This window comes from Phoca vitulina, unplaced genomic scaffold (genome assembly GCF_004348235.1).
Source record: "Phoca vitulina isolate PV1807 unplaced genomic scaffold, GSC_HSeal_1.0 scaffold4, whole genome shotgun sequence".
Lineage (NCBI taxonomy): Eukaryota > Metazoa > Chordata > Mammalia > Carnivora > Phocidae > Phoca > Phoca vitulina.
Genome location: NW_022589707.1, coordinates 36,443,755 through 36,462,742, shown reverse-complemented (window position 1 = coordinate 36,462,742; position 18,988 = coordinate 36,443,755). Strand labels below are relative to the sequence as shown.

The window sequence follows — 18,988 nt, the reverse complement described above, 5'->3', positions numbered from 1 at the left end:
CACCCCCCACTCCAGCAACCCTCAGTTTGTTTCCTGAGATTAAGAATTCCTCATATCAGTGAGGTCATATGATACATGTCTTTCTCTGTTTGAATAGTTATCCTTTCAAATTTTATTTTGCAAGTCAAAATTTTTGTGTTTAACTTATTTTTTAAGTTGTATAGACTACCCACATCATTTAAAATGAATGCAAGATACTTACTGAATCTAATTATATGTATATAATGTTTCTGGGCCAGTTGCGTATTCCTGAATATTGTTTCTTTCTCTATAGTATGTGTGTGTACGTATATATTATATGTATATGAATATATATGTAAAATATATATTAAGGAATAGGTGATACATGCCTTTTACTTAAGAGAAATTTGAAAACTACTTTTCTTAAAAATAAGTGTACCCTTGCCCTATGTGAGTTAATAATGACATGTATCTGTCTCATATACTAGAATCTAATAACTAGACTGTAAGTTGCTCTACAGCAAAGGTGCCATATAGAAGAGTGCTTCTTAACTCTGGTAGTACATAGGTATCATCTGGGGAGCTAGGAAAAAAAAAACAATACCCAGAACTACCCCGAGAGATTGTGATTCAGTTGGTATACCAACCCTACCTGGGCAGTTGACTGTGGTTAAGTCTGGCTTACCATACCAACCACGTGGATGAACTCATCCAAATGAGACTGTTCAAAGGTTGGGACTTTTAGGACACAAAAGTCCAAAGAGAGAACATGCGCAATGAAAGTAAGATCTTTAAGCTTTTTCTTTGATAGCCTGAAAAATGATGCCCCTTAGCACTGTGACCCAGTAAAAATCCACAGGCCTGATGGTTTCTGCTGATGTTCCTCCTTAGGGGGAGTGAGAGAAGTCCTGGCCTTCTTTACCCATACCTGTCCTACTTCCCAGTCACACTGTTAACCTAGGGTTCTTAGCTTTTGATTCTAATATGGGAGGGTTTTCTTAGCGTCACCATATAAGAGCACCAGTTTAGAAATGCAACCAGCTGAGGTATGTGGCAGTCAATATTGCCACTCTTTGATATTTTCTAGAATTAGATCTGTCATGTGTTTTTGTGTTAAGCCATGGAATAAAATGTGGTGCTTTGATATGTATCTAGGCTAGTAAATATCCACCCAGTAAGGAAATCTTTAGAGAATAATTAATTTATGCAAAAGGTGGTATGCAGATACTAGATAAGATAATCCCGTTGCCACATCTATACATGAAAAGAAAATGAATACATATTTCATGATGTAATTATTCACCAAACGCAGGGCAGATTTTTCCTTTGTTTTTTTTAATGTGTTTATTTATTTAAAAAAATTTTTTTAAGAAGATTTTATTTATTTATTTGACAGAGAGATAGAGAGAGAGTACAAGTAGGCAGAGAGGCAGGCAGAGGGAGAGGGAGAAGCAGGCTTCCCGCTGAGCAGGGAGCCCAATGCAGGGCTTGATACCAGGACCCTGGGATCATGACCCGAGCCGAAGGCAGCCGCTTAACCAACTGAGCCACCGAGGCGCCCCTCTTTAAAAAATTTTTAAATTAACATATAATGTATTATTTGTTTCAGGGGTACAGGTCTGTGATTCATCAGTCTTACACAATTCACAGTGCTCACCATAGCACATATCCTCCCCAATGTCTATCACCCAGCCACCCCATCCCTCCCACCTCCCTCCCCTCCAACAACCCTCAGTTTGTTTCCTGAGATTAAGAGTCTCTTATGGTTTGTCTCCCTCTCTGGTTTCGTCTTGTTTCATTTTTCCCTCCCTTCCCCTATGATCCTCTGTCTTGTTTCTCAAATTCCACATATCAGTGAGATCATATGATAATTGCCTTTCTCTGACTGACTTATTTCGCTTAGCATAATACCCTCTAGTTCTGTCCACGTTGTTGCAAACGGCAAGATTTCATTTTTTGATGGCTGCATAATATTCCATTGTGTGTGTGTGTGTGTGTGTGTGTGTGTGTGTGTGTGTATACACCACTTCTTTATCCATTCATCTGTTGATGGACCTCTTGGCTCTTTCCATAGTTTGACTATTGTGGACATTGCTGCTATAAACATATCAGACTCAATACCCAAAGAACAAATAATCCAATCAAGAAATGGGCAGAAGACATGAACAGACATTTTTCCAAAGAAGACATCCAAATGGCCCACAGACACATGAAAAAGTGCTCAACATCATTCAGCATGAGGGAAATCCAAATCAAAACCTCAATGAGATACCACCTCACACCAGTCAGAATGGCTAAAATTAACAAGTCAGGAAATGGCAGACGTTGGCGAGGATGTGGAGAAAGGGGAACCCTCCTACACTGTTGGTGGGAATGCAAGCTGGTGCAGCTGGAAAACAGTATGGAGGTTCCTTAAAAAGTTGAAAATAGAGCTACCCTATGACCCAGCAATTGCACTACTGGGTATTTACCCCAAAGATACAAATGTAGTGATCCGAAGGGGCACGTGCACCCCAGTGTTTATAGCAGCAATGTCCTTTGCTTTTGATAGAACATTTTTTATATCTTTATTGAGATATAATTCATATACCGTACAATTTACTCATATAAAGAGTTCAGTTCAGTGATTTTTACTATATTTGCAGAGCTGTGGGACCATAACCAGAATTTAATTTTAGAACATTTCTGTCCCCCTTTAAAGTAACCACATGCTCCCTTTCCTCTTCCATCATCAACCCCTCCCCCATTCCCATCCCTCAGCAACTTCTAATCTATTTTCTGTCTCTATAGATTTGCCTATTCTGGACATTTCATATAAATGGAATCATACAATATGTGGTTCTTTGTGACTGGCTTCTACCCCTTAGCACAATGTTTTTAAGGTTTACCCATGTTGTAGCATGTGCCAGTACTTCATTTCTTTTGATTACTGAATACACTGAATACTATTTCATTGTAAGGATATACCATATTTTGTTTATCCATTCATCAGTTGATGGACATTTGGGTTGTTTCTACTTTTGGCTATTGTGAAGAATGCTGCTATGAAATCTGTGTACAAGTTTTTGGGGGGACATATGTTTTCATTTCTCTTGGCATGGAATTGTGAGGTCATATGGTAAATTTATGTTTAATTTTTTAAGAAACTATTTTCTTGCATGGCTATACCATTTTACATTCCCATCAGCAATGTATGAGGTGTTTTTCCTCACATTCTTGCTAACACCTATTTTGTGTCTGTTCTTTTGATTATAGCATTTTAGATGTGTAGTAGTATCTCATTGTGGTTTTAACTTCTATTTCATAGTGATTAAAGATATTTAGCATGTTTTCATGTGCTTGTTTGGCCATTTCTATATCTCCTTTGAAGGAAAGTCTGTTTAACTCCTTTGTCCAGTTTCTAACGGTAGAAAGTACCACTTACTTACTTACCAGTTAATCTACTATTTATGTTACATGTTATGTTTTGCCACTACTCATTTTTTCTCAGATAATGTTTCCTAATTATTTGCTAATGATTTTTTACATACTTTTGCTATCCTATCAATTTGGATAAAATGTAATTTTCTATTAATAACAATTTCTGTTTCCTTAGGTCACATTGCAGAATCGACTGGCGCTGCAAAAAGCCAAATTATCAGTCTATGTGCAACCACCTTTAGTATTGACCTGTGATCAGTTCACCTTTGAATTTATGGGTAAGTGTTCTGTTTTGGCTTAAAGTCTATCATGGTGTGAGGTTTTCTTTTAATTAAAAGAAATTCTTTTTTGGTTAGTATGTTTATTTCATGGCTATATTTCTTGTCTGAATAGTGAGGCTGGTATCTTTCTAAAATCAATGATTGTGTTGTTTTGCTTGTATTTCCCCTCTAAACATCAAGCATGAATGATACTTTTTTTTAAAAAATAGCAGTATTCAGTGAATGGTCATTGAGCTGAAGTAATTATAGATTTTCAAGTGCTTTCCTTAACTAGATGGGCCTGTAATTGTATTTAAATACTATAGTTTGGAAGGCTTTCTTTATTGGTGTTTCTCTAGTGAGCTGTTTATTGAATCAGTTATGTGTGAAGAAAGAATATTGGCTTTGGAGTCTGGCCTGAATTTGAATTCTGGCTCTGACACTTACTCAATGTGTAATCTTCAGCAAGCTACTTTAGTAATTACTTGGAACCTCAGTTTCTTTTAATCTGCAGAAAGGGGATAGTGATATCTGTCTTGCAGGGCTGTTTTGCAGATTTAATTAGAAAATGAAGCTATGGAAGATACCTGTAATAATGCCTAAAATAGTAGGTCATAAATGGCCACTCTTGGTAAGATTTCTTTGCACAGAATCTCTCATGTCCTATCGTTTGCATCCCAGTTGTCATTAGTCCCATCAAAATGATTTCTGCTTTACCTTTCTAGTCTTTTCCTTTCTTTGTTTACTGCTGCTGTTCAGCTGGTCATTCTGTATCTTATTCATGAAGTCAAGAACCTATTTCTCTCTTTTGCCTTTGTATTATCAACCCTTACTTGAGTGCGCCTGGCAGATAGGGGGAATTCAATAAAATATTAATTGAAACTGAATGAATGGTTGAATGGTTGAAGTAACCTTGTAGGTGATGCCCAATCATTGGGTTCTCACTTTATTTTCTAATTTTTTTTCATGGTACTTCCAATTTGTCTTTCTTTTTTTAATTATTATTTTTATATATTTTTATTTTTTTTATTTTATTATGTTAATCACCATACATTACATCATTAGTTTTTGATGTAGTGTTCCATGATTCACTGTTTGCACACAACACCCAGTGCTCCATTCAGTACGTGCCCTCTTTAATACCCATCACCAGGCTAACCCATCCCCCCACGCCCCTCCCCTCTAGAACCCTCAGTTTGTTTCTCAGAGTCCATAGTCTTTCATGGTTCGTCTCCCCCTCCGATTTCCCTCCCTTCATTTTTCCTCTCCTACTATCTTCTTTTTTTTTTTTTTTAACATATAATGTATTATTTGTTTCAGAGGTGCAGGTCTGTGATTCAACAGTCTTACACAATTCACAGCACTCACCATAGTACATACCCTCCCCGATGTCTATCACCCAGCCACCCCATCCCTCCTACCCCCCACCACTCCAGGGTATTATGCTAAGCGAAATAAGTCAGTCAGAGAAAGACATGTATCATATGATCTCACTGATATGAGGAATTCTTAATCTCAGGAAACCAATTTGTCTTTCTAAAACACATTCTGAACAATTTATTTTTCCAGTTAAAAACCTCTTAAGACTGCCTAACACAGGTTGGAGGTCAAATACATGAATGTAGAAGTCTATGTACAATCTGCAAAGTCGTTACAGTTATAGTTACATCCTTATGCAGTCCCCCCTCCCATTTTCTCCTGCAGTCTGTATTCTAGCCATGATAAACTGTACTAATCCCTGTTCCCAGATTCTCTTGCCTTTTTGTGTACATATTTCTCTGATCATGCTGCCTATTCATCTGACTAAAGAGAAGCAGTGATGTAGAATATGGGCACTCTTGTTCTGAAGTCAGTTTCCAGTTCTTTATTAGCTGTATGACCTTGGGCAAGCTTCTTAATCTCTCCGTAGCCAGTTTCCTCATGCACAAAAGTTGGGGACAATAATAGTACACACCTTACTGGGTTATTGTGAGGATTAAATAAATTAATCCATGTAAAGTGCTTAGGATACTAGCTGGCATGTAGTGTATGCATAATTTTAACTGTTGTTAATAATAATTGTCCAAGATTTTGTAACTTAATATTACTTTTACATTGCTTATAGCACCAGAGATGAGTAGAACAGTATCCTTTTCTGTTTATCTGAAAGGGAGTTATACACCACCTCAATTGGAAGGAAATGCTGTTGTTTCTTATTCCAGACCATCAGGTAAGCACACAGTTGTTCACAGATTTATAAGCCTAATTACTCCTTTTAAAATATTGAGGTTATGAGTTAAATATTTAAGTGTTTAAGACTGAAAAACACATTGTAAAATATTACTAAATGGAAAAATAATTCTTTCCTAGTGTTAAATAAAATTATATGTCCAAATTACTGTTATGTGTTATGAATTATTAGAGATAAGTCTATTTAGCTGATTTCCACATATAATGTTTGATTCTGTCTTCTCAATTAATAGCAAATATGATATATTTTTATTCACACTCAAAGAATGGTATTAGACTTCACTTATTTGAACAAAGAAGAAAAGCCTTGTGTGAATTAGTGAAAAAGACTATTATGAAATGCTCTAATATAAAGCAGTATTCAGAGTTTCAGACACTGTTTTAATGACTAAATAAAACTCTTTAGTATCGTACGTGTTAAAATATTTAAGAACAGATTTACTAAAATTTGATCTGTGCTTTTTCATGGAACTCTTTTTAAATTAAAAAAGTTATCTTCAGTCCGGTTGAGATTCAGTTAGTGGTAAATTTCAACTTCGTTTGGTCAAATTTTATAGTTTGTTTTTTTCCCTGTGCAGTGAATTTTTCATATTAACTGTTTGACAATCTGTTTATTGGTAGAATATGAATAATTAGTCATTGCTTTTTTTTTCAATGTTTTAACATAGTGTAACTGATAATAGGATATTTTAGCAATGTTGCATTTGTGTTTTTTAGACATTTCTGTACAGTTTTTTTAGTTCTAAAAGTTTTAGAGATGTCTTGATTATCTTTTTCTTTTCTGTTGATGTCCACTTTGTGTATTTAGCAATGTTTTTTAATAATTATAGTTTTAATTTTGTCTAAGTGTATTTTCTGGCTTATGCATTGACAACCCTATACTCTAAGATAATTTTATAACTTTAATACATGTTTTCAAAATCTACTTCTTCTGCTTTGTAAGTTATTTTGCTTTAAGTTGTTAAAAAAATTCATTATTAACCAGAATTGACCATTTTAATCATTTATCTATATTTTCAAAATTTGGGGTTATGTAAATATTTTATGTTTAAATGACTTTGAGGAAGCTGGCTTCAGAAAGAAATACAAAACTTCCATAGGCATCAAAGAGAGATAGACTTCCTTAGTTGGATATTTCTGAAAAAAACATTGAAAGTTTTAATGTTATTTTAATTTTGAGTTGTGAAATAAAAAAGAAAGAAATATTTGGCTAAAAGCTCTAGATCATTTATCATTAATTGAGCGTCTCAATAATCATAGGCACTTTTACACTTTTTATCCTTGTTACACTTCAAATAAGTGTTGTAGAGACTGTTGATGCCTTAATTCAACTAAGTATTTCATTTGTTTTCAGGGAAAGGGGTGACACTGGTTGAATATGAATTTAAAATAGAGAAATGGGTTACATAGCAAGTGGACAGAATGCTTTAAAAATACGTTATAAAGTTGTAAAATCAGTCTGGGATCTTATGGTTATACATACCATTTTTAACTATTATGCTTTTCTATAGACAGAATTTAAAAGATTATAAATTATTGCTAAACCAAAGAGCATAGCATTAATTAGTTGAAAGTTAATTAGAAATTAAAATGTAAAAAAAGTCTATAAAAATAAAGGAATACCAAGACAAGCCAAAACAAAAAGACATTATAATATAAGCGAGAGTAACTGGAAATATTGTGTATTTGGCATTTCCCTCAAATTTTTTTCCCAACAATTCATTTAATCCTCTTGATGTCATTTACATATTGAGTCTGGTTTGCTCTTGGTCTAGATCATATACCTTACGTCTTTTTTTTTTTTTTTTTGCCACATTTACACTGGATTAACACACTGTCATTGACTTCTGAGAATGAATGTACAAATATATTGTTAGATTTCACTTATTCATGTTATATTCTTCAGTTGTGAATTGACTTATTTTTATTGGGGGCCATTTAAATCATCTGAGAGAATCTCAAAAATTTTAATTTATATATATATATATTTTTAATTTTATTTTATTATGTTATGTTAATCACCATACATTACATCATTAGTTTTTGATGTAGTGATCCATGATTCATTGTTTGCATATAACACCCAGTGCTCCATTCAATACGTGCCCTCTTTAATTTATATTTTTAAGCAGATGTGTATTAAATTTGTGTTGTAATTTTACCACAAATAATTTGTTGCATTCTTTCTCCCCTATCCTTTTTTGCATTGCCTCTGATGGATAGATCGAAATCCTGACGGTAAGTGAAAAGATAATTTAGAACAAAATGAATTTCAGAATTGAAATTTGGTCAGTGAATTGAACTGGTATTATACCATGAATGAACTATTTTTATAGACTGCTATTTTAACTATAGAAACTTCTTTAGGATGATTCAGTGCCTTCATGTGGCTATGGAGAGGATCATAAATGTTTCCTCACATAGAGACTTTTCATTCATTATTAGTTGTTTCAGAGTCATGAAAAAGAATGAAGCTCCATGACTTTTTTGAAAAAAAAAAAATCAGAAGTGTCATTGACCACTTATATCTGTAAGTTATTGGTGATTTACTCATATGCTCTGCTATCTTATTTTACTTAAAGAAAGAATAAGAAAAAATGGTGTTCGTCACTGAATTCTCATTGTCTGTTTTCTTTTTCTTTCTTTCTATCTTTTTTTTTTTTTAATTGGTTGCGGGCTGGGGTAAAGTGGTCAAAATGTCACTCGGGTATAGAAAGGATAGGCCCTGTGGGGTCTTTTTGATCATGCTAGTGGTTTTGATGTTTATTCTGTGACCAAAGGGCAGCCACTAAATGGTTTTAAGTATGTCATGAAGTGCATGGATGTGAACATGCACACACATGCTTTTGCCCCAGAAAGGACAGGAACAGATTTGTATTTTGGAAAGATCACTCTGACTCAATGTGAAGAACTGGTTTTGAAGCCAAATTGCCTGTCAGAAGTGCAGCTGGAGGTTATTGCAGTGGAGTAGAGTAGAGGTGATGGAGATGGGGCAGATACCTATTCAGGCTTCAGCTCAGTAGCAGTGAACACCTCTGTTGCAGAGATCTTCACATCTGAGTACCATCTCTAGTCAAAGGGATCAGAGTTCTTAGAGAAAAGGCTGTTTCCAGGTCTGGAGAAGGGAAAATAAGAGAGCCTGTTCTATATTGTTGGGTCAGAGAGCAAAGAAGTGGTCAAGAGAAATGATCACAGTACCTCACAATGATTCAGAAGCCAGTGGAGGAGTTTCCACTGGCTAGATATGGGACATTTTGAGCATCAAAATCATAATAATGATAATTTATTATAATATGTTGAAGACAGAGAATCTGTGAGTACAGTGATAAAATAAAGGCACGTATAGAGGGAAAACTCTGCAAAAGGAGGTCAGCTAATAAGTGTAGAATGGGTGATAGAATTAGAGAATCATTATTTTGCAAAACCTTTGTAATAGTTCAGGAAAGATTCATCAATGGACACTAAATTCATTGGAGTAATAGAATATTCAGTCTCAAAACATTACCTCATAGATTACTTTTTAATTACAAGGAGAAAGCAGTATCTCTACAGGAGTGGTTTGGTAACATTACCATCACCAAGTGATCAATGTTAGCGTCATGAGTATCAGCACAAACTGACATTATATACTACCTGTACTGATGCACACATCTTTTGAGACATACAAATTGTCTGTTTTCTATGTGTCCGAATAGATCCGCTGCTCTCTCTAATCAGAGCACTATGAGTACTTATTCTGTGGGCCTGTTTCTTATCTTGTTTAGAATTTGTGGGGCAATGTCATCAAGGTTCTGACCCCTTGAACTTACCTGGGCCAATGTTGATTGTTACCTATTTTGTTTTCCCCAAATCCTTTATGTATGACTCTGCTGCAATACCAATCATAATATGAATTTCATTAAGCTTGTTCCTTAGGTTTCCCTAGTAGATTTTGGGCTCCTCCGGAGCAACGTTTAAGTACTCATCTTTGAATTGTGCGATGTCAGGGTAGATGACAGGCACTTAGAGTATATCCTACTTTGACTATTTTTCTTTCTAGACACAGACTTACTGTGGTGGTTTATCTCAGTTTATTAGATATTTTAAGATAAATATTAGATAACAATATTAATTAGTAATAAAGAAATACTTAAAAAATAATGGCAGTAATTTACTCATACAGTTTTGGTAATGCCAACAACTTGAGTTGCATTGTATCTGGGAAGTGAAAATATATTTATATGAGAAACATTTTAATAGGAGTAAGTGTTAGCTTAATAACATGAAATATACTTGTCAAATTAGGATTTTGGGTTATTAAAAATAACTGATTATTAACAATGAATATTTACATTTTACTTGGGAAGATTGGATCTAGCTAGTAAGATTTTATACTAACTTTTGTAAAATACCATATTATTTAAATGATTTATTTTAACTTTAAAAAACTGGTAAAGGTTATTATTGAAAGGAATTTACTCCCTCTTACTGTAAATTCAGCCCAAACCATGAGAAAAAAAAAATCACAATACATGGAAATTTTAGTATTTCAATACAAAGCTAATAATCTCTTATGATATATTTTTAAATTATAATTAAGCTTTACGGAGTAGGGTTACAATATTCAGCTTCACCTAGTTGGCAAGATTAAATAATATGTTGCTACTTAGATCTTAATTTACACACAAGGCTTCAAATTTCAAAGACTGGTCCATTTTATTGGCCTGATCTGTTCAGGCTCTTTGCAGATAAGCAGTCCTGCTTTTACATGTGGAAAAAGAGAAGCAAAGGAGGTTTTATGTTGTCCCATAAGAGTTAGTCTCCATTATGTCTGCATTAAAGTTACATGACATGGGCAGTGTAAAACATGACTGCAGATGGGGCACAGTACGTAGCCAGACATAACAGGAAGGGATCAAGGAAGTTCTGGCTCCCAGACATTGCTACTGCTTTGGGGTTCCTTGTTTTAAAAATGAAATGACTCTAGCAGGCCCCTGGAAAGAGTTCTGAAGGCATTATATAGATGTGTAATATATATAGTTATTCTACTCTGATATATATGTTCTTTTTTCCTTCCCCCCCCCCCCCCAAAGCACATTTGGCTTCTCTCTTGACAGTGATACTGGGCTCTTGGGTGTGCCAGGTGTAATTAGAATTCTCTTCCTGGAGAAATTGTTCTGTCAAGAGTGGATTTGATGTGAATTTTCTCTCTAAGTGTTAAATAATTTTGTGATTAATTGCACCAGAGTAGTTGCGACTATCCATTTCCTCTGTTAGGCTAGAAAGGGAAGTGTCTGAAGGAGAGGTGATTATATTTGGTAAAAAACTGCAGAACAAAGTCATTCTGATGAACGAGTAGGCCAATATTTGAGTATTATAAATGACCAATTTTTTTTTTTCTCAGCCTAACAGAGAGTTATTTGAATAAGCCAGATACAGAGACTGTTTTTCCAACTACATAGAGAAAATATCACTGATGGTAGGCAAAGTTAGGACCAATTAGACTTTCATCTAAGTCAAAAGCTATTCTAGTAGCAAATCTGAAATGTCTTTAAATACATCCAATTCTTTCCTTATTATAGGTACATATATGCATGCATTCACACATACCTCTATACCTCTGGCTTCAGGTTCTTAGATGCAATCACAACCTGAAGAATAAATTGTTAGCCAAATTTTCATTTCAGGTTTTTCAAGAAAGTGTGAAGCTCAATAGAAATGTGCCTCTGATAAACCCCATGTCTAAATACTGGAGATTGTATTTTAAAAGACTGGGGTTTTAATTTAATGGAAAGTAGTGTTAAATACTGGCATTACAATTTTTCTTTTTAAAGATATGGTTTCCTTAAACTGGTTTCTGAAGGATTTCATTTTCTACCCCCCGCCCCCCGCCAATGGTAAAACTTTTCAAGCTGCCAGCATTTAAAGAATAGCCATAATCATTTTATTAAGTATGAGTGTCATCATTTTTCAAAATAATGTTTTCCAAATGTCCTGTGAAACAGGTTTACAGTTCTTGGAAAGAAAAGCAATTCTGGAGGGTTTCTACAAATCTTAGCAACTGCAGACCATTGCCCTAGTGTGTGATACTGTCATTAACTGACTTGAGTTGTGAATTGAGTTATAATGTATTTCCCTTCTTGGGTTCATTAGTGCTTGCAAGCCATTTGTTTCAATTTCTGAAAACATATATATATGACCAGTTTCTTTAGCTCTAGGTTCTTGGAAATTTAGGGTAATAATCTTCAAATATATAGACTCAGTAACATAAGGCCAGTGTTATTGATTGTGATTAATTTTTTTTTTTTTACCACCAACTCAAGTAGTATCTATCTGATCCAAGTGAAGTAGAGCCACAGTTTTAGCAGTATAGTTTTAGAAGGACATTTATAGTCAAATTTTGTTTGAACACTTAGCTCAGACTTTGGGTGAAAGTATATAGAAAGGTAGCTTCTCTTCGTGCCTGTACAGAATTGTCAAAAGATGAAGGATTTTTTTCCATTACTACATTCATTAAAAATGAAGGAAATGGAAATAGGTTTTAGTGTCTTTGTTCTTTCCAGGCTGCATCTATTAATTGAGGCTGTAATTTATATATTGTAGAGGAAACATATTAGTAGGTATATTTCCATAATTTGGGGTTATATGGAATATATGAAGTTGGAAAAAATAATGCTTTGTAATATTTTTATGGTGATATTGATGGTTGTGGTTTGAGCAGTAGCTTAGATCATGTTACCATAATATTTTGAGACAGAACATTTCATCATTGTAAAGTACAAATACACATGCCTTTAAAACCTCAGAGAATGTCAGGAAATAATGCCTTGGGACTTTTCTGAAGAGACACCAGTTATAATTTGCATCTAGGATTCCAGGAGAAGTGAATTTAACATCTGTTGGTTATCAGCAAAAAATGAGCTATGTAAAATTTAATGGATAATAGATTATGTTGAAGAGAATCACAAATATGCTCCACATGCTCTGAAAAAGTATTTAATTGACCTCATATATCAGTATGCTTGCCATTGTTGAGATCTCTCACTATCCTCGTGAATAAATAGTGCTGGAAAGTGTACTACCAGCTTGGATGTCGAGCAAGCCCTACAACTCCAATTGGCATTAACAGAATATATCGCTAATTCTAGGGATCCTGCTTTGGGATCATGTCCCCAAGCTTTAACTGCTTCTGCTTTTGCTATTTTTAGGCTGCTCACTGACTCCACTATAAAGAGATAAAGGAATTAATGTGTGGCTACATCAAGTAGAGTAGGACATTTTAAGTTTTTCATTTCTCTACAGCAATATACTAAGATAGAGGTTTCAGTATATTACCTTTTATCTTATCCAATCAAAGGTGGAATCCTAGAATAAAAGGAGAGAACACTGAAGTTGTAGAATGGCTTTGCTAGATTTGTAAGTAGAGAACCTAATTTGCTTTGGTTTCAATTTCATTCTCTGTAAAAATATTGAAAGGAATGATTTTTTTTTTTTTAAGATTTTATTTATTTGACACAGAGAGACAGCGAGAGAGGGAACACAAGTAGGGCGAGTGGGAGAGGGAGAAGCAGGCTTCCCGCTGAGCAGGGAGCCAGATGCAGGGCTTGATCCCAGGACCCTGGGATCATGACCTGAGCCGAAGGCATATGCTTAACGAGTGAGCCATCCAGGCGCCCCTGAAAGGAACGATCTTAAAAACTTTTAATTTTGACATAAAACTCTTCATTGTTATTTATTTAATTACGTTTTTCAATATGCCTGTAAATGTACTGAAAAATTCAGTGAATGACCATGTAATACTTTCAAAATGTCACTTAACAGTGATATGTAAAGTTAAATGGATTGAGAAAAATTTAATTCATATGAAAGTAATATTCTTAATATTACTGTGTAAAATGACATGAACTTCAGTAGAACTACAGTAGAGCAAATTCTGCCTTCATGCTTATAATTTATTGTAGATTTTTAATTGTAATTTGAATCTTCAATAAGTAAAAATAGCTAAAGATTTAAATTTTTTGGTGGTAGAAAAAATATTAGATAAGGTCATATAGCATCTTCCTGATACAGATTTCATATACATATTTGCTCATTTTAGGGGCTAGAGATTTGAAGATCTTAGTTTAAAGACGGTTCAGTAATTGAATATAAAATTGAATTAACTGGGTTTTTTTTTTTTTTTGCCTTCTTTTAAAATTTTTTTAATTTAAATTCAATTAATTAACATAAAGTGTATTATTAGTTTCAGAGGTAGAGTTCAGTGATTCATCAGTCTTATGTAGTACCCAGTGATCATTACATCACGTGTTCTCCTTAATGTCCATCACCCAGTTACCCCATCTCCAGCCCCCTCCCCTCCAGCAATGCTCAGTCTGTTTCCTATGATTAAGAGTCTCTTATGGTTTGTCTCCCTCTCTGAGTAAATATACCGTGTTGTATAGTGTTCGCCTGTGATGTTTTTTAAAGTATGATCTTATATTAAAGGCAGACATCATGCCTATGCTCTTTTTCAGGATTTTATATTTGTCTTGAACTTTTTGACAATAATATAAAAATTTGTATTATGATAATACTTTGTAGTTTTTTCAGTTATGCTAAATGAAATGGGCCGGAGCAAAATTTTAAAATAAGATATATTGCTACTCAAATTATTAATATAGTTCAAATTTTGGGGGGTCAAATTTTCTGTCAAGTCTATGAATCTACATTTCTCTCTTTTTATTTCAGGCATTCCTCGGGTTATCCAATGTAAATTTAGACTTCCCCTGAAATTAATCTGTCTACCAGGTCGGCCTTCAAAAACTGCAAGCCACAAACTAACTATTGATACCAACAAATCTCCAGTTAGTCTTCTCAGTCTCTTTCCAGGTAGGACTTTTGAAGTAACATGCCTGTAACATCAGAAATGTTAAGAATTCAGAATGGAATCCTTCATCAGCAGGTAATGATAGGGTAATTATCAGATAATTGTTAAGTCAGAATATAAAAATGCCTCAAAGATTTTTCTCTCTTGTTTGCCTGTTCAAAGGCAAATAGCTTATATCAACAAGGTAATAAGGTGTACCTTTTAAGTTTGATTAAAATTATTATAATCATTTTGCTTCAGTATTCAGAAATGAAAACATCAAATGTTTCTTTTTAGACTGGAATTTTTTGGCTTGGAATGTAAATATTTATTATTCATCTTTATTGTAGGTTTTTGGCTATGTACCTTTTTAAAGTATATTCTATGCCCCTAAAAAGTAATCTCATAAGTAGATGCTCTTTGTGGTTTTGCTTTCTCCAGCAGCTGGAGGGGGCGATTGTTCAATTCTCTGGTTCTGATCCTTTGAAAGAGGCTTCTTATATAAAGCTTGAATATCACAGTGAATTTGGGGTAATTTGTGAAGGTGTGACTTTCTCCAGGTATCAGTTTTTCTTTCTGAGTAGCTTAGAAAAGAGAGAGATGTTGATTGGATAAAACATCTTCAGTAACCAGGGTTTCTAATCCTGGTGATGGGGTGGAATTAAAAAAAAAAATCTGGGAATTAAATCAACCTTTTCAAATCCCTTATTAAAAATTGGCACTGTTGACTATGATATGCATCCTTGGGGACTCAGGCATTAGTGGATAGGATTTAGAATACAAAGAGTATTTTCCACAAGGTTTAGAGATTTATGGTAAGTCAACTTTTGTGTTATTAACTACTTAAAGTGCTTAAAATTTATTTTTCATTAATTTGAAGTGTTTAAAAAGCTTTATTTATATCTAACTCAATGAAAAATCTCCAAAATTAAATACTCTTTATTACAATTAATCTATTCTTTAGTTTGAATTGAGTTTGGACACACACACGCACACACACACACACACACACTTTGTTAGCAAATAGTTTTATACTGTTTGGTTTCTTTCTCCTTTTCCCTTCCCTTCTCTTTCTTCTCAATTTTCTTATAACACATTTGGGTTATAAAAAAGGTGGAAAGAGTCACTATCCTTACAACATCTTATACAAATGTATTAGTTCCTTGGGTCTCCTATACTCTCCTGGGAATATAGTTGGAAATGGCATGCTGCACACTGAATTTATTGGTGCCTTTGAAAAATGTTTAAGACCCTGGCTTCTGAGTGGGTGATTTTCACTATAGGTGGATGAAAACCAACAGAGATTGAATAAAAATGGATGCTTTTAACCAGAGAGGTAATCTCTGTAAGATATGGATTAGATAAGAAGAACTAAGGAAAGCTTAGATAACTCATCCATTTTCCTCCTGATTTTAGGCTCAATTGTTTTTATGTCATAGGTTATCTTAGGCTTATCAGCATATTTTTGCTTCTTACTTACTCTAGAAATGGGACTCAATGACAAATTTAAAAAAATTTTCCCCCATATCCAATGTATATGATTTGGCATGTTCTCTTTTGGAGTTGCTGGATGTGCATTCATATTGGACGTGATGGAATCCTGTAATTATTTAAAATAAGTACTCTTGTTACTTTTTCACTTTTTACTTCTTGAGAGTGCTTTTTACTCTTGGTATGTATAAGACTTTCTATGTTGATGTCAGATAAATTTGCTATTGCGAATCTGTTTTTTAGCTGAAGTAAACAAATTAATGAGCTTCATAGAGAAGAAATAAAACTAGATTTAATCTACATCTCTTCCTATTTGTTTATTTCAGTTCTTTGTTCTGAACAAATATAGGTCTATTTACAATAACTTTAGTTTTTCTCATTACAAAAGAAATGTGAAATTTAGAAATGGACAACCAAAAGGAGGAAAACAAAAATTACTGGTAATTCCACCATCCAGCAATGTCTACTTATGTTTCGTGACATTTCCCTAATCTTTTTTTTTTTTAATTATGTCATGTTAGTGACCATACTAAAAAGCTATCATCATTAGTTTTTGATGTAGTGATCCATGATTCATTGTTTGCGTATAACGCCCAGTGCTCCATGCAATACATGCCCTCCTTAATACCCATCACTGGGCTAACCCATCCCCCCACCCCCGTTCCCTCTAAAACCCTCAGTTTGTTTCTTGGGAGTCCATAGTCTCTCATGGTTCGTCTCCCCCTCCGATGTCCCCCCCTTCATTTTTCCCTTCCTTCTCCTAATGTCCTCTATGCTATTCTCTATGTTACACAAATAAGTGAAACCATATGATAATTGACTTTCTCTGCTTGACTTATTTCACTTAGCATAATCTCCTCCAGTCCCATCCATGTTGAGGCAAAAGTTGGGTATTCATCCTTTCTGATGGCTGAGTAATATTCCATTGTATATATGCACCACATCTTTATCCATTTGTCTGTTGAAGGGCATCTCAGCTCTTTCCACAGTTTGGCTATTGTGGACATTGCTGCTATGAACATTGGGGTGCATATGGCCCTTCTTTTCACTACATCTGTGTCATTGGGGTAAATACCCAGGAGTGCAATTGCTGGGTCATAGGGTAGCTCTATTTTAATTTTTTGAAGCACCTCCACACTGTTTTCCAAAGTGGCTGTACCAACTTGCATTCCCACCAACAGTGTAAGAGGGTTCCCCTTTCTCCACAACCTCTCCAACATTTGTTGTTTCTTGCCTTGTCAATTTTTGCCATTCTGACTGGTATCAGGTGGTATTTCAGTGTGGTTTTGATTTGAATTTCCCTGATGGCTAATGATGATGAACATTTTTTCATGTGTCTGTTAGCCATTTGTATGTCTTCTTTTGAGAGGTGTCTTTTCATGTCTTCTTCCCATTTTTTGACTTGATTATTTATTTTTTGGGTGTTGAGTTTGAGAAGTTCTTTATAGATCTTGGAAATTGGTGCTTTGTCTGTAGTGTCATTTGCAAATATCTTCTCCCATTCTGTGGGTTGCCTCTTTGTTTTGTTGACTGTTTCCTTTGCTGTGCAGAAACTTTTTATTTTGATGAAGTCCCAAAAGTTCATTTTTGCTTTTGTTTCCCTTACGTTTGGAGACATGTCTTGACAGAAGTTGCTGTGGCCAATGTCGAAGAGGTTACTGCCTATGTTCTCCTCTAGGATTTTGATGGATTCCTGTCTCACATTGAGGTCTTTCATCCATTTTGAGTTTATCTTTGTGTATGGTATAAGAGAATGGTCGAGTTTCATTCTTCTGTATATAGCTGTCCAATTTTCCCAGGACCATTTATTGAAGAGACTGTCTTTTTTCCATTGCATACTTCTTCCTGCTTTGTCAAAGATTATTTGACCATAGAGTTGAGGGTCCATATCTGGGTTCTCTATCTTGTTCCATTGGTCTATATGTCTGTTTTTGTGCCAGAACCATGCTGTCTTGGTGATCACAGCTTTGTAATATAGCTTGAAATCGCATTTCCCTAATCTTTATAAAAATATTTTTCATTATCCCCAAAGGATTTTACTTTGCATAATGCTGTGAAGTATTTTTCTATATAATTAGATATATTTTTTTTTAATTTATTTATTTGACAGAGAGAGACACAGCGAGAGAGGGAACACAAGCAGGGGGAGTGGGAGAGGGAGAAGCAGGCTTCCCGCGGAGTGGGGAGCCCGATGCGGGACTCGATCCCAGGACCCTGGGATCATGACCTGAGCTGGAGGCAGACACTTAACTGACTGAGCCACCCAGGCGCCCCATAATTAGATATTTTTATTACATGATTTTAAGGATTGAATAATATCCTATCATAAATCCATACTATAAAAACATTTGGCCAGCATTATGTTTTTGACATGTTTTCAGTTTATTAATATTATAAATATATTGTAGCAGTACTCCTTTAAATTTATTATTATTTCTTTGATGAATATCTAAAAGTGGAATTACAGAGTCAAACAAAGGATAAGAATATTTTTAAAGCTTTTGAAATATAATGTCAAACTGACTAACTAAAGGGCCCTATCAACTAACTCTATCAACGATATTCGAATGGAGGTATCTAGTACCCCAAATCCTTGCCTTTAGAGAATATAATTATAAAAAGCTTTAATATGCTTAATGGCTATATATTTACTTATGTATATAATAAATAACCATCTGGGGTGGTTTTGGCTAAATGTTACTTAAGCACTAAGTAATATTTATACTATATATATATATATATATATATCCCCCCATAAAGCGAGGGGGGATAAGTGGGCAGTAGAAGCTGGTGTAGTGGTTTA

At 34.5% G+C, this 18,988-nt stretch overlaps 1 protein-coding gene across 3 annotated transcripts in view; it reads left to right on the top strand.

The window, feature by feature from the left end:
• The window catches only part of BBS9 (Bardet-Biedl syndrome 9), a 448,772-nt gene that overhangs the window by 175,502 nt on the left and 254,282 nt on the right, over positions 1-18,988 (top strand). For all 3 annotated transcript variants that reach the window (XM_032401801.1, XM_032401802.1, XM_032401803.1), the window contains 4 exons: positions 3,557-3,659; positions 5,746-5,850; positions 8,094-8,108; positions 14,577-14,717. In XM_032401801.1, the coding sequence (XP_032257692.1) occupies positions 3,557-3,659; positions 5,746-5,850; positions 8,094-8,108; positions 14,577-14,717 (364 nt within the window). The remainder of the gene's footprint in view (positions 1-3,556; positions 3,660-5,745; positions 5,851-8,093; positions 8,109-14,576; positions 14,718-18,988) is intronic.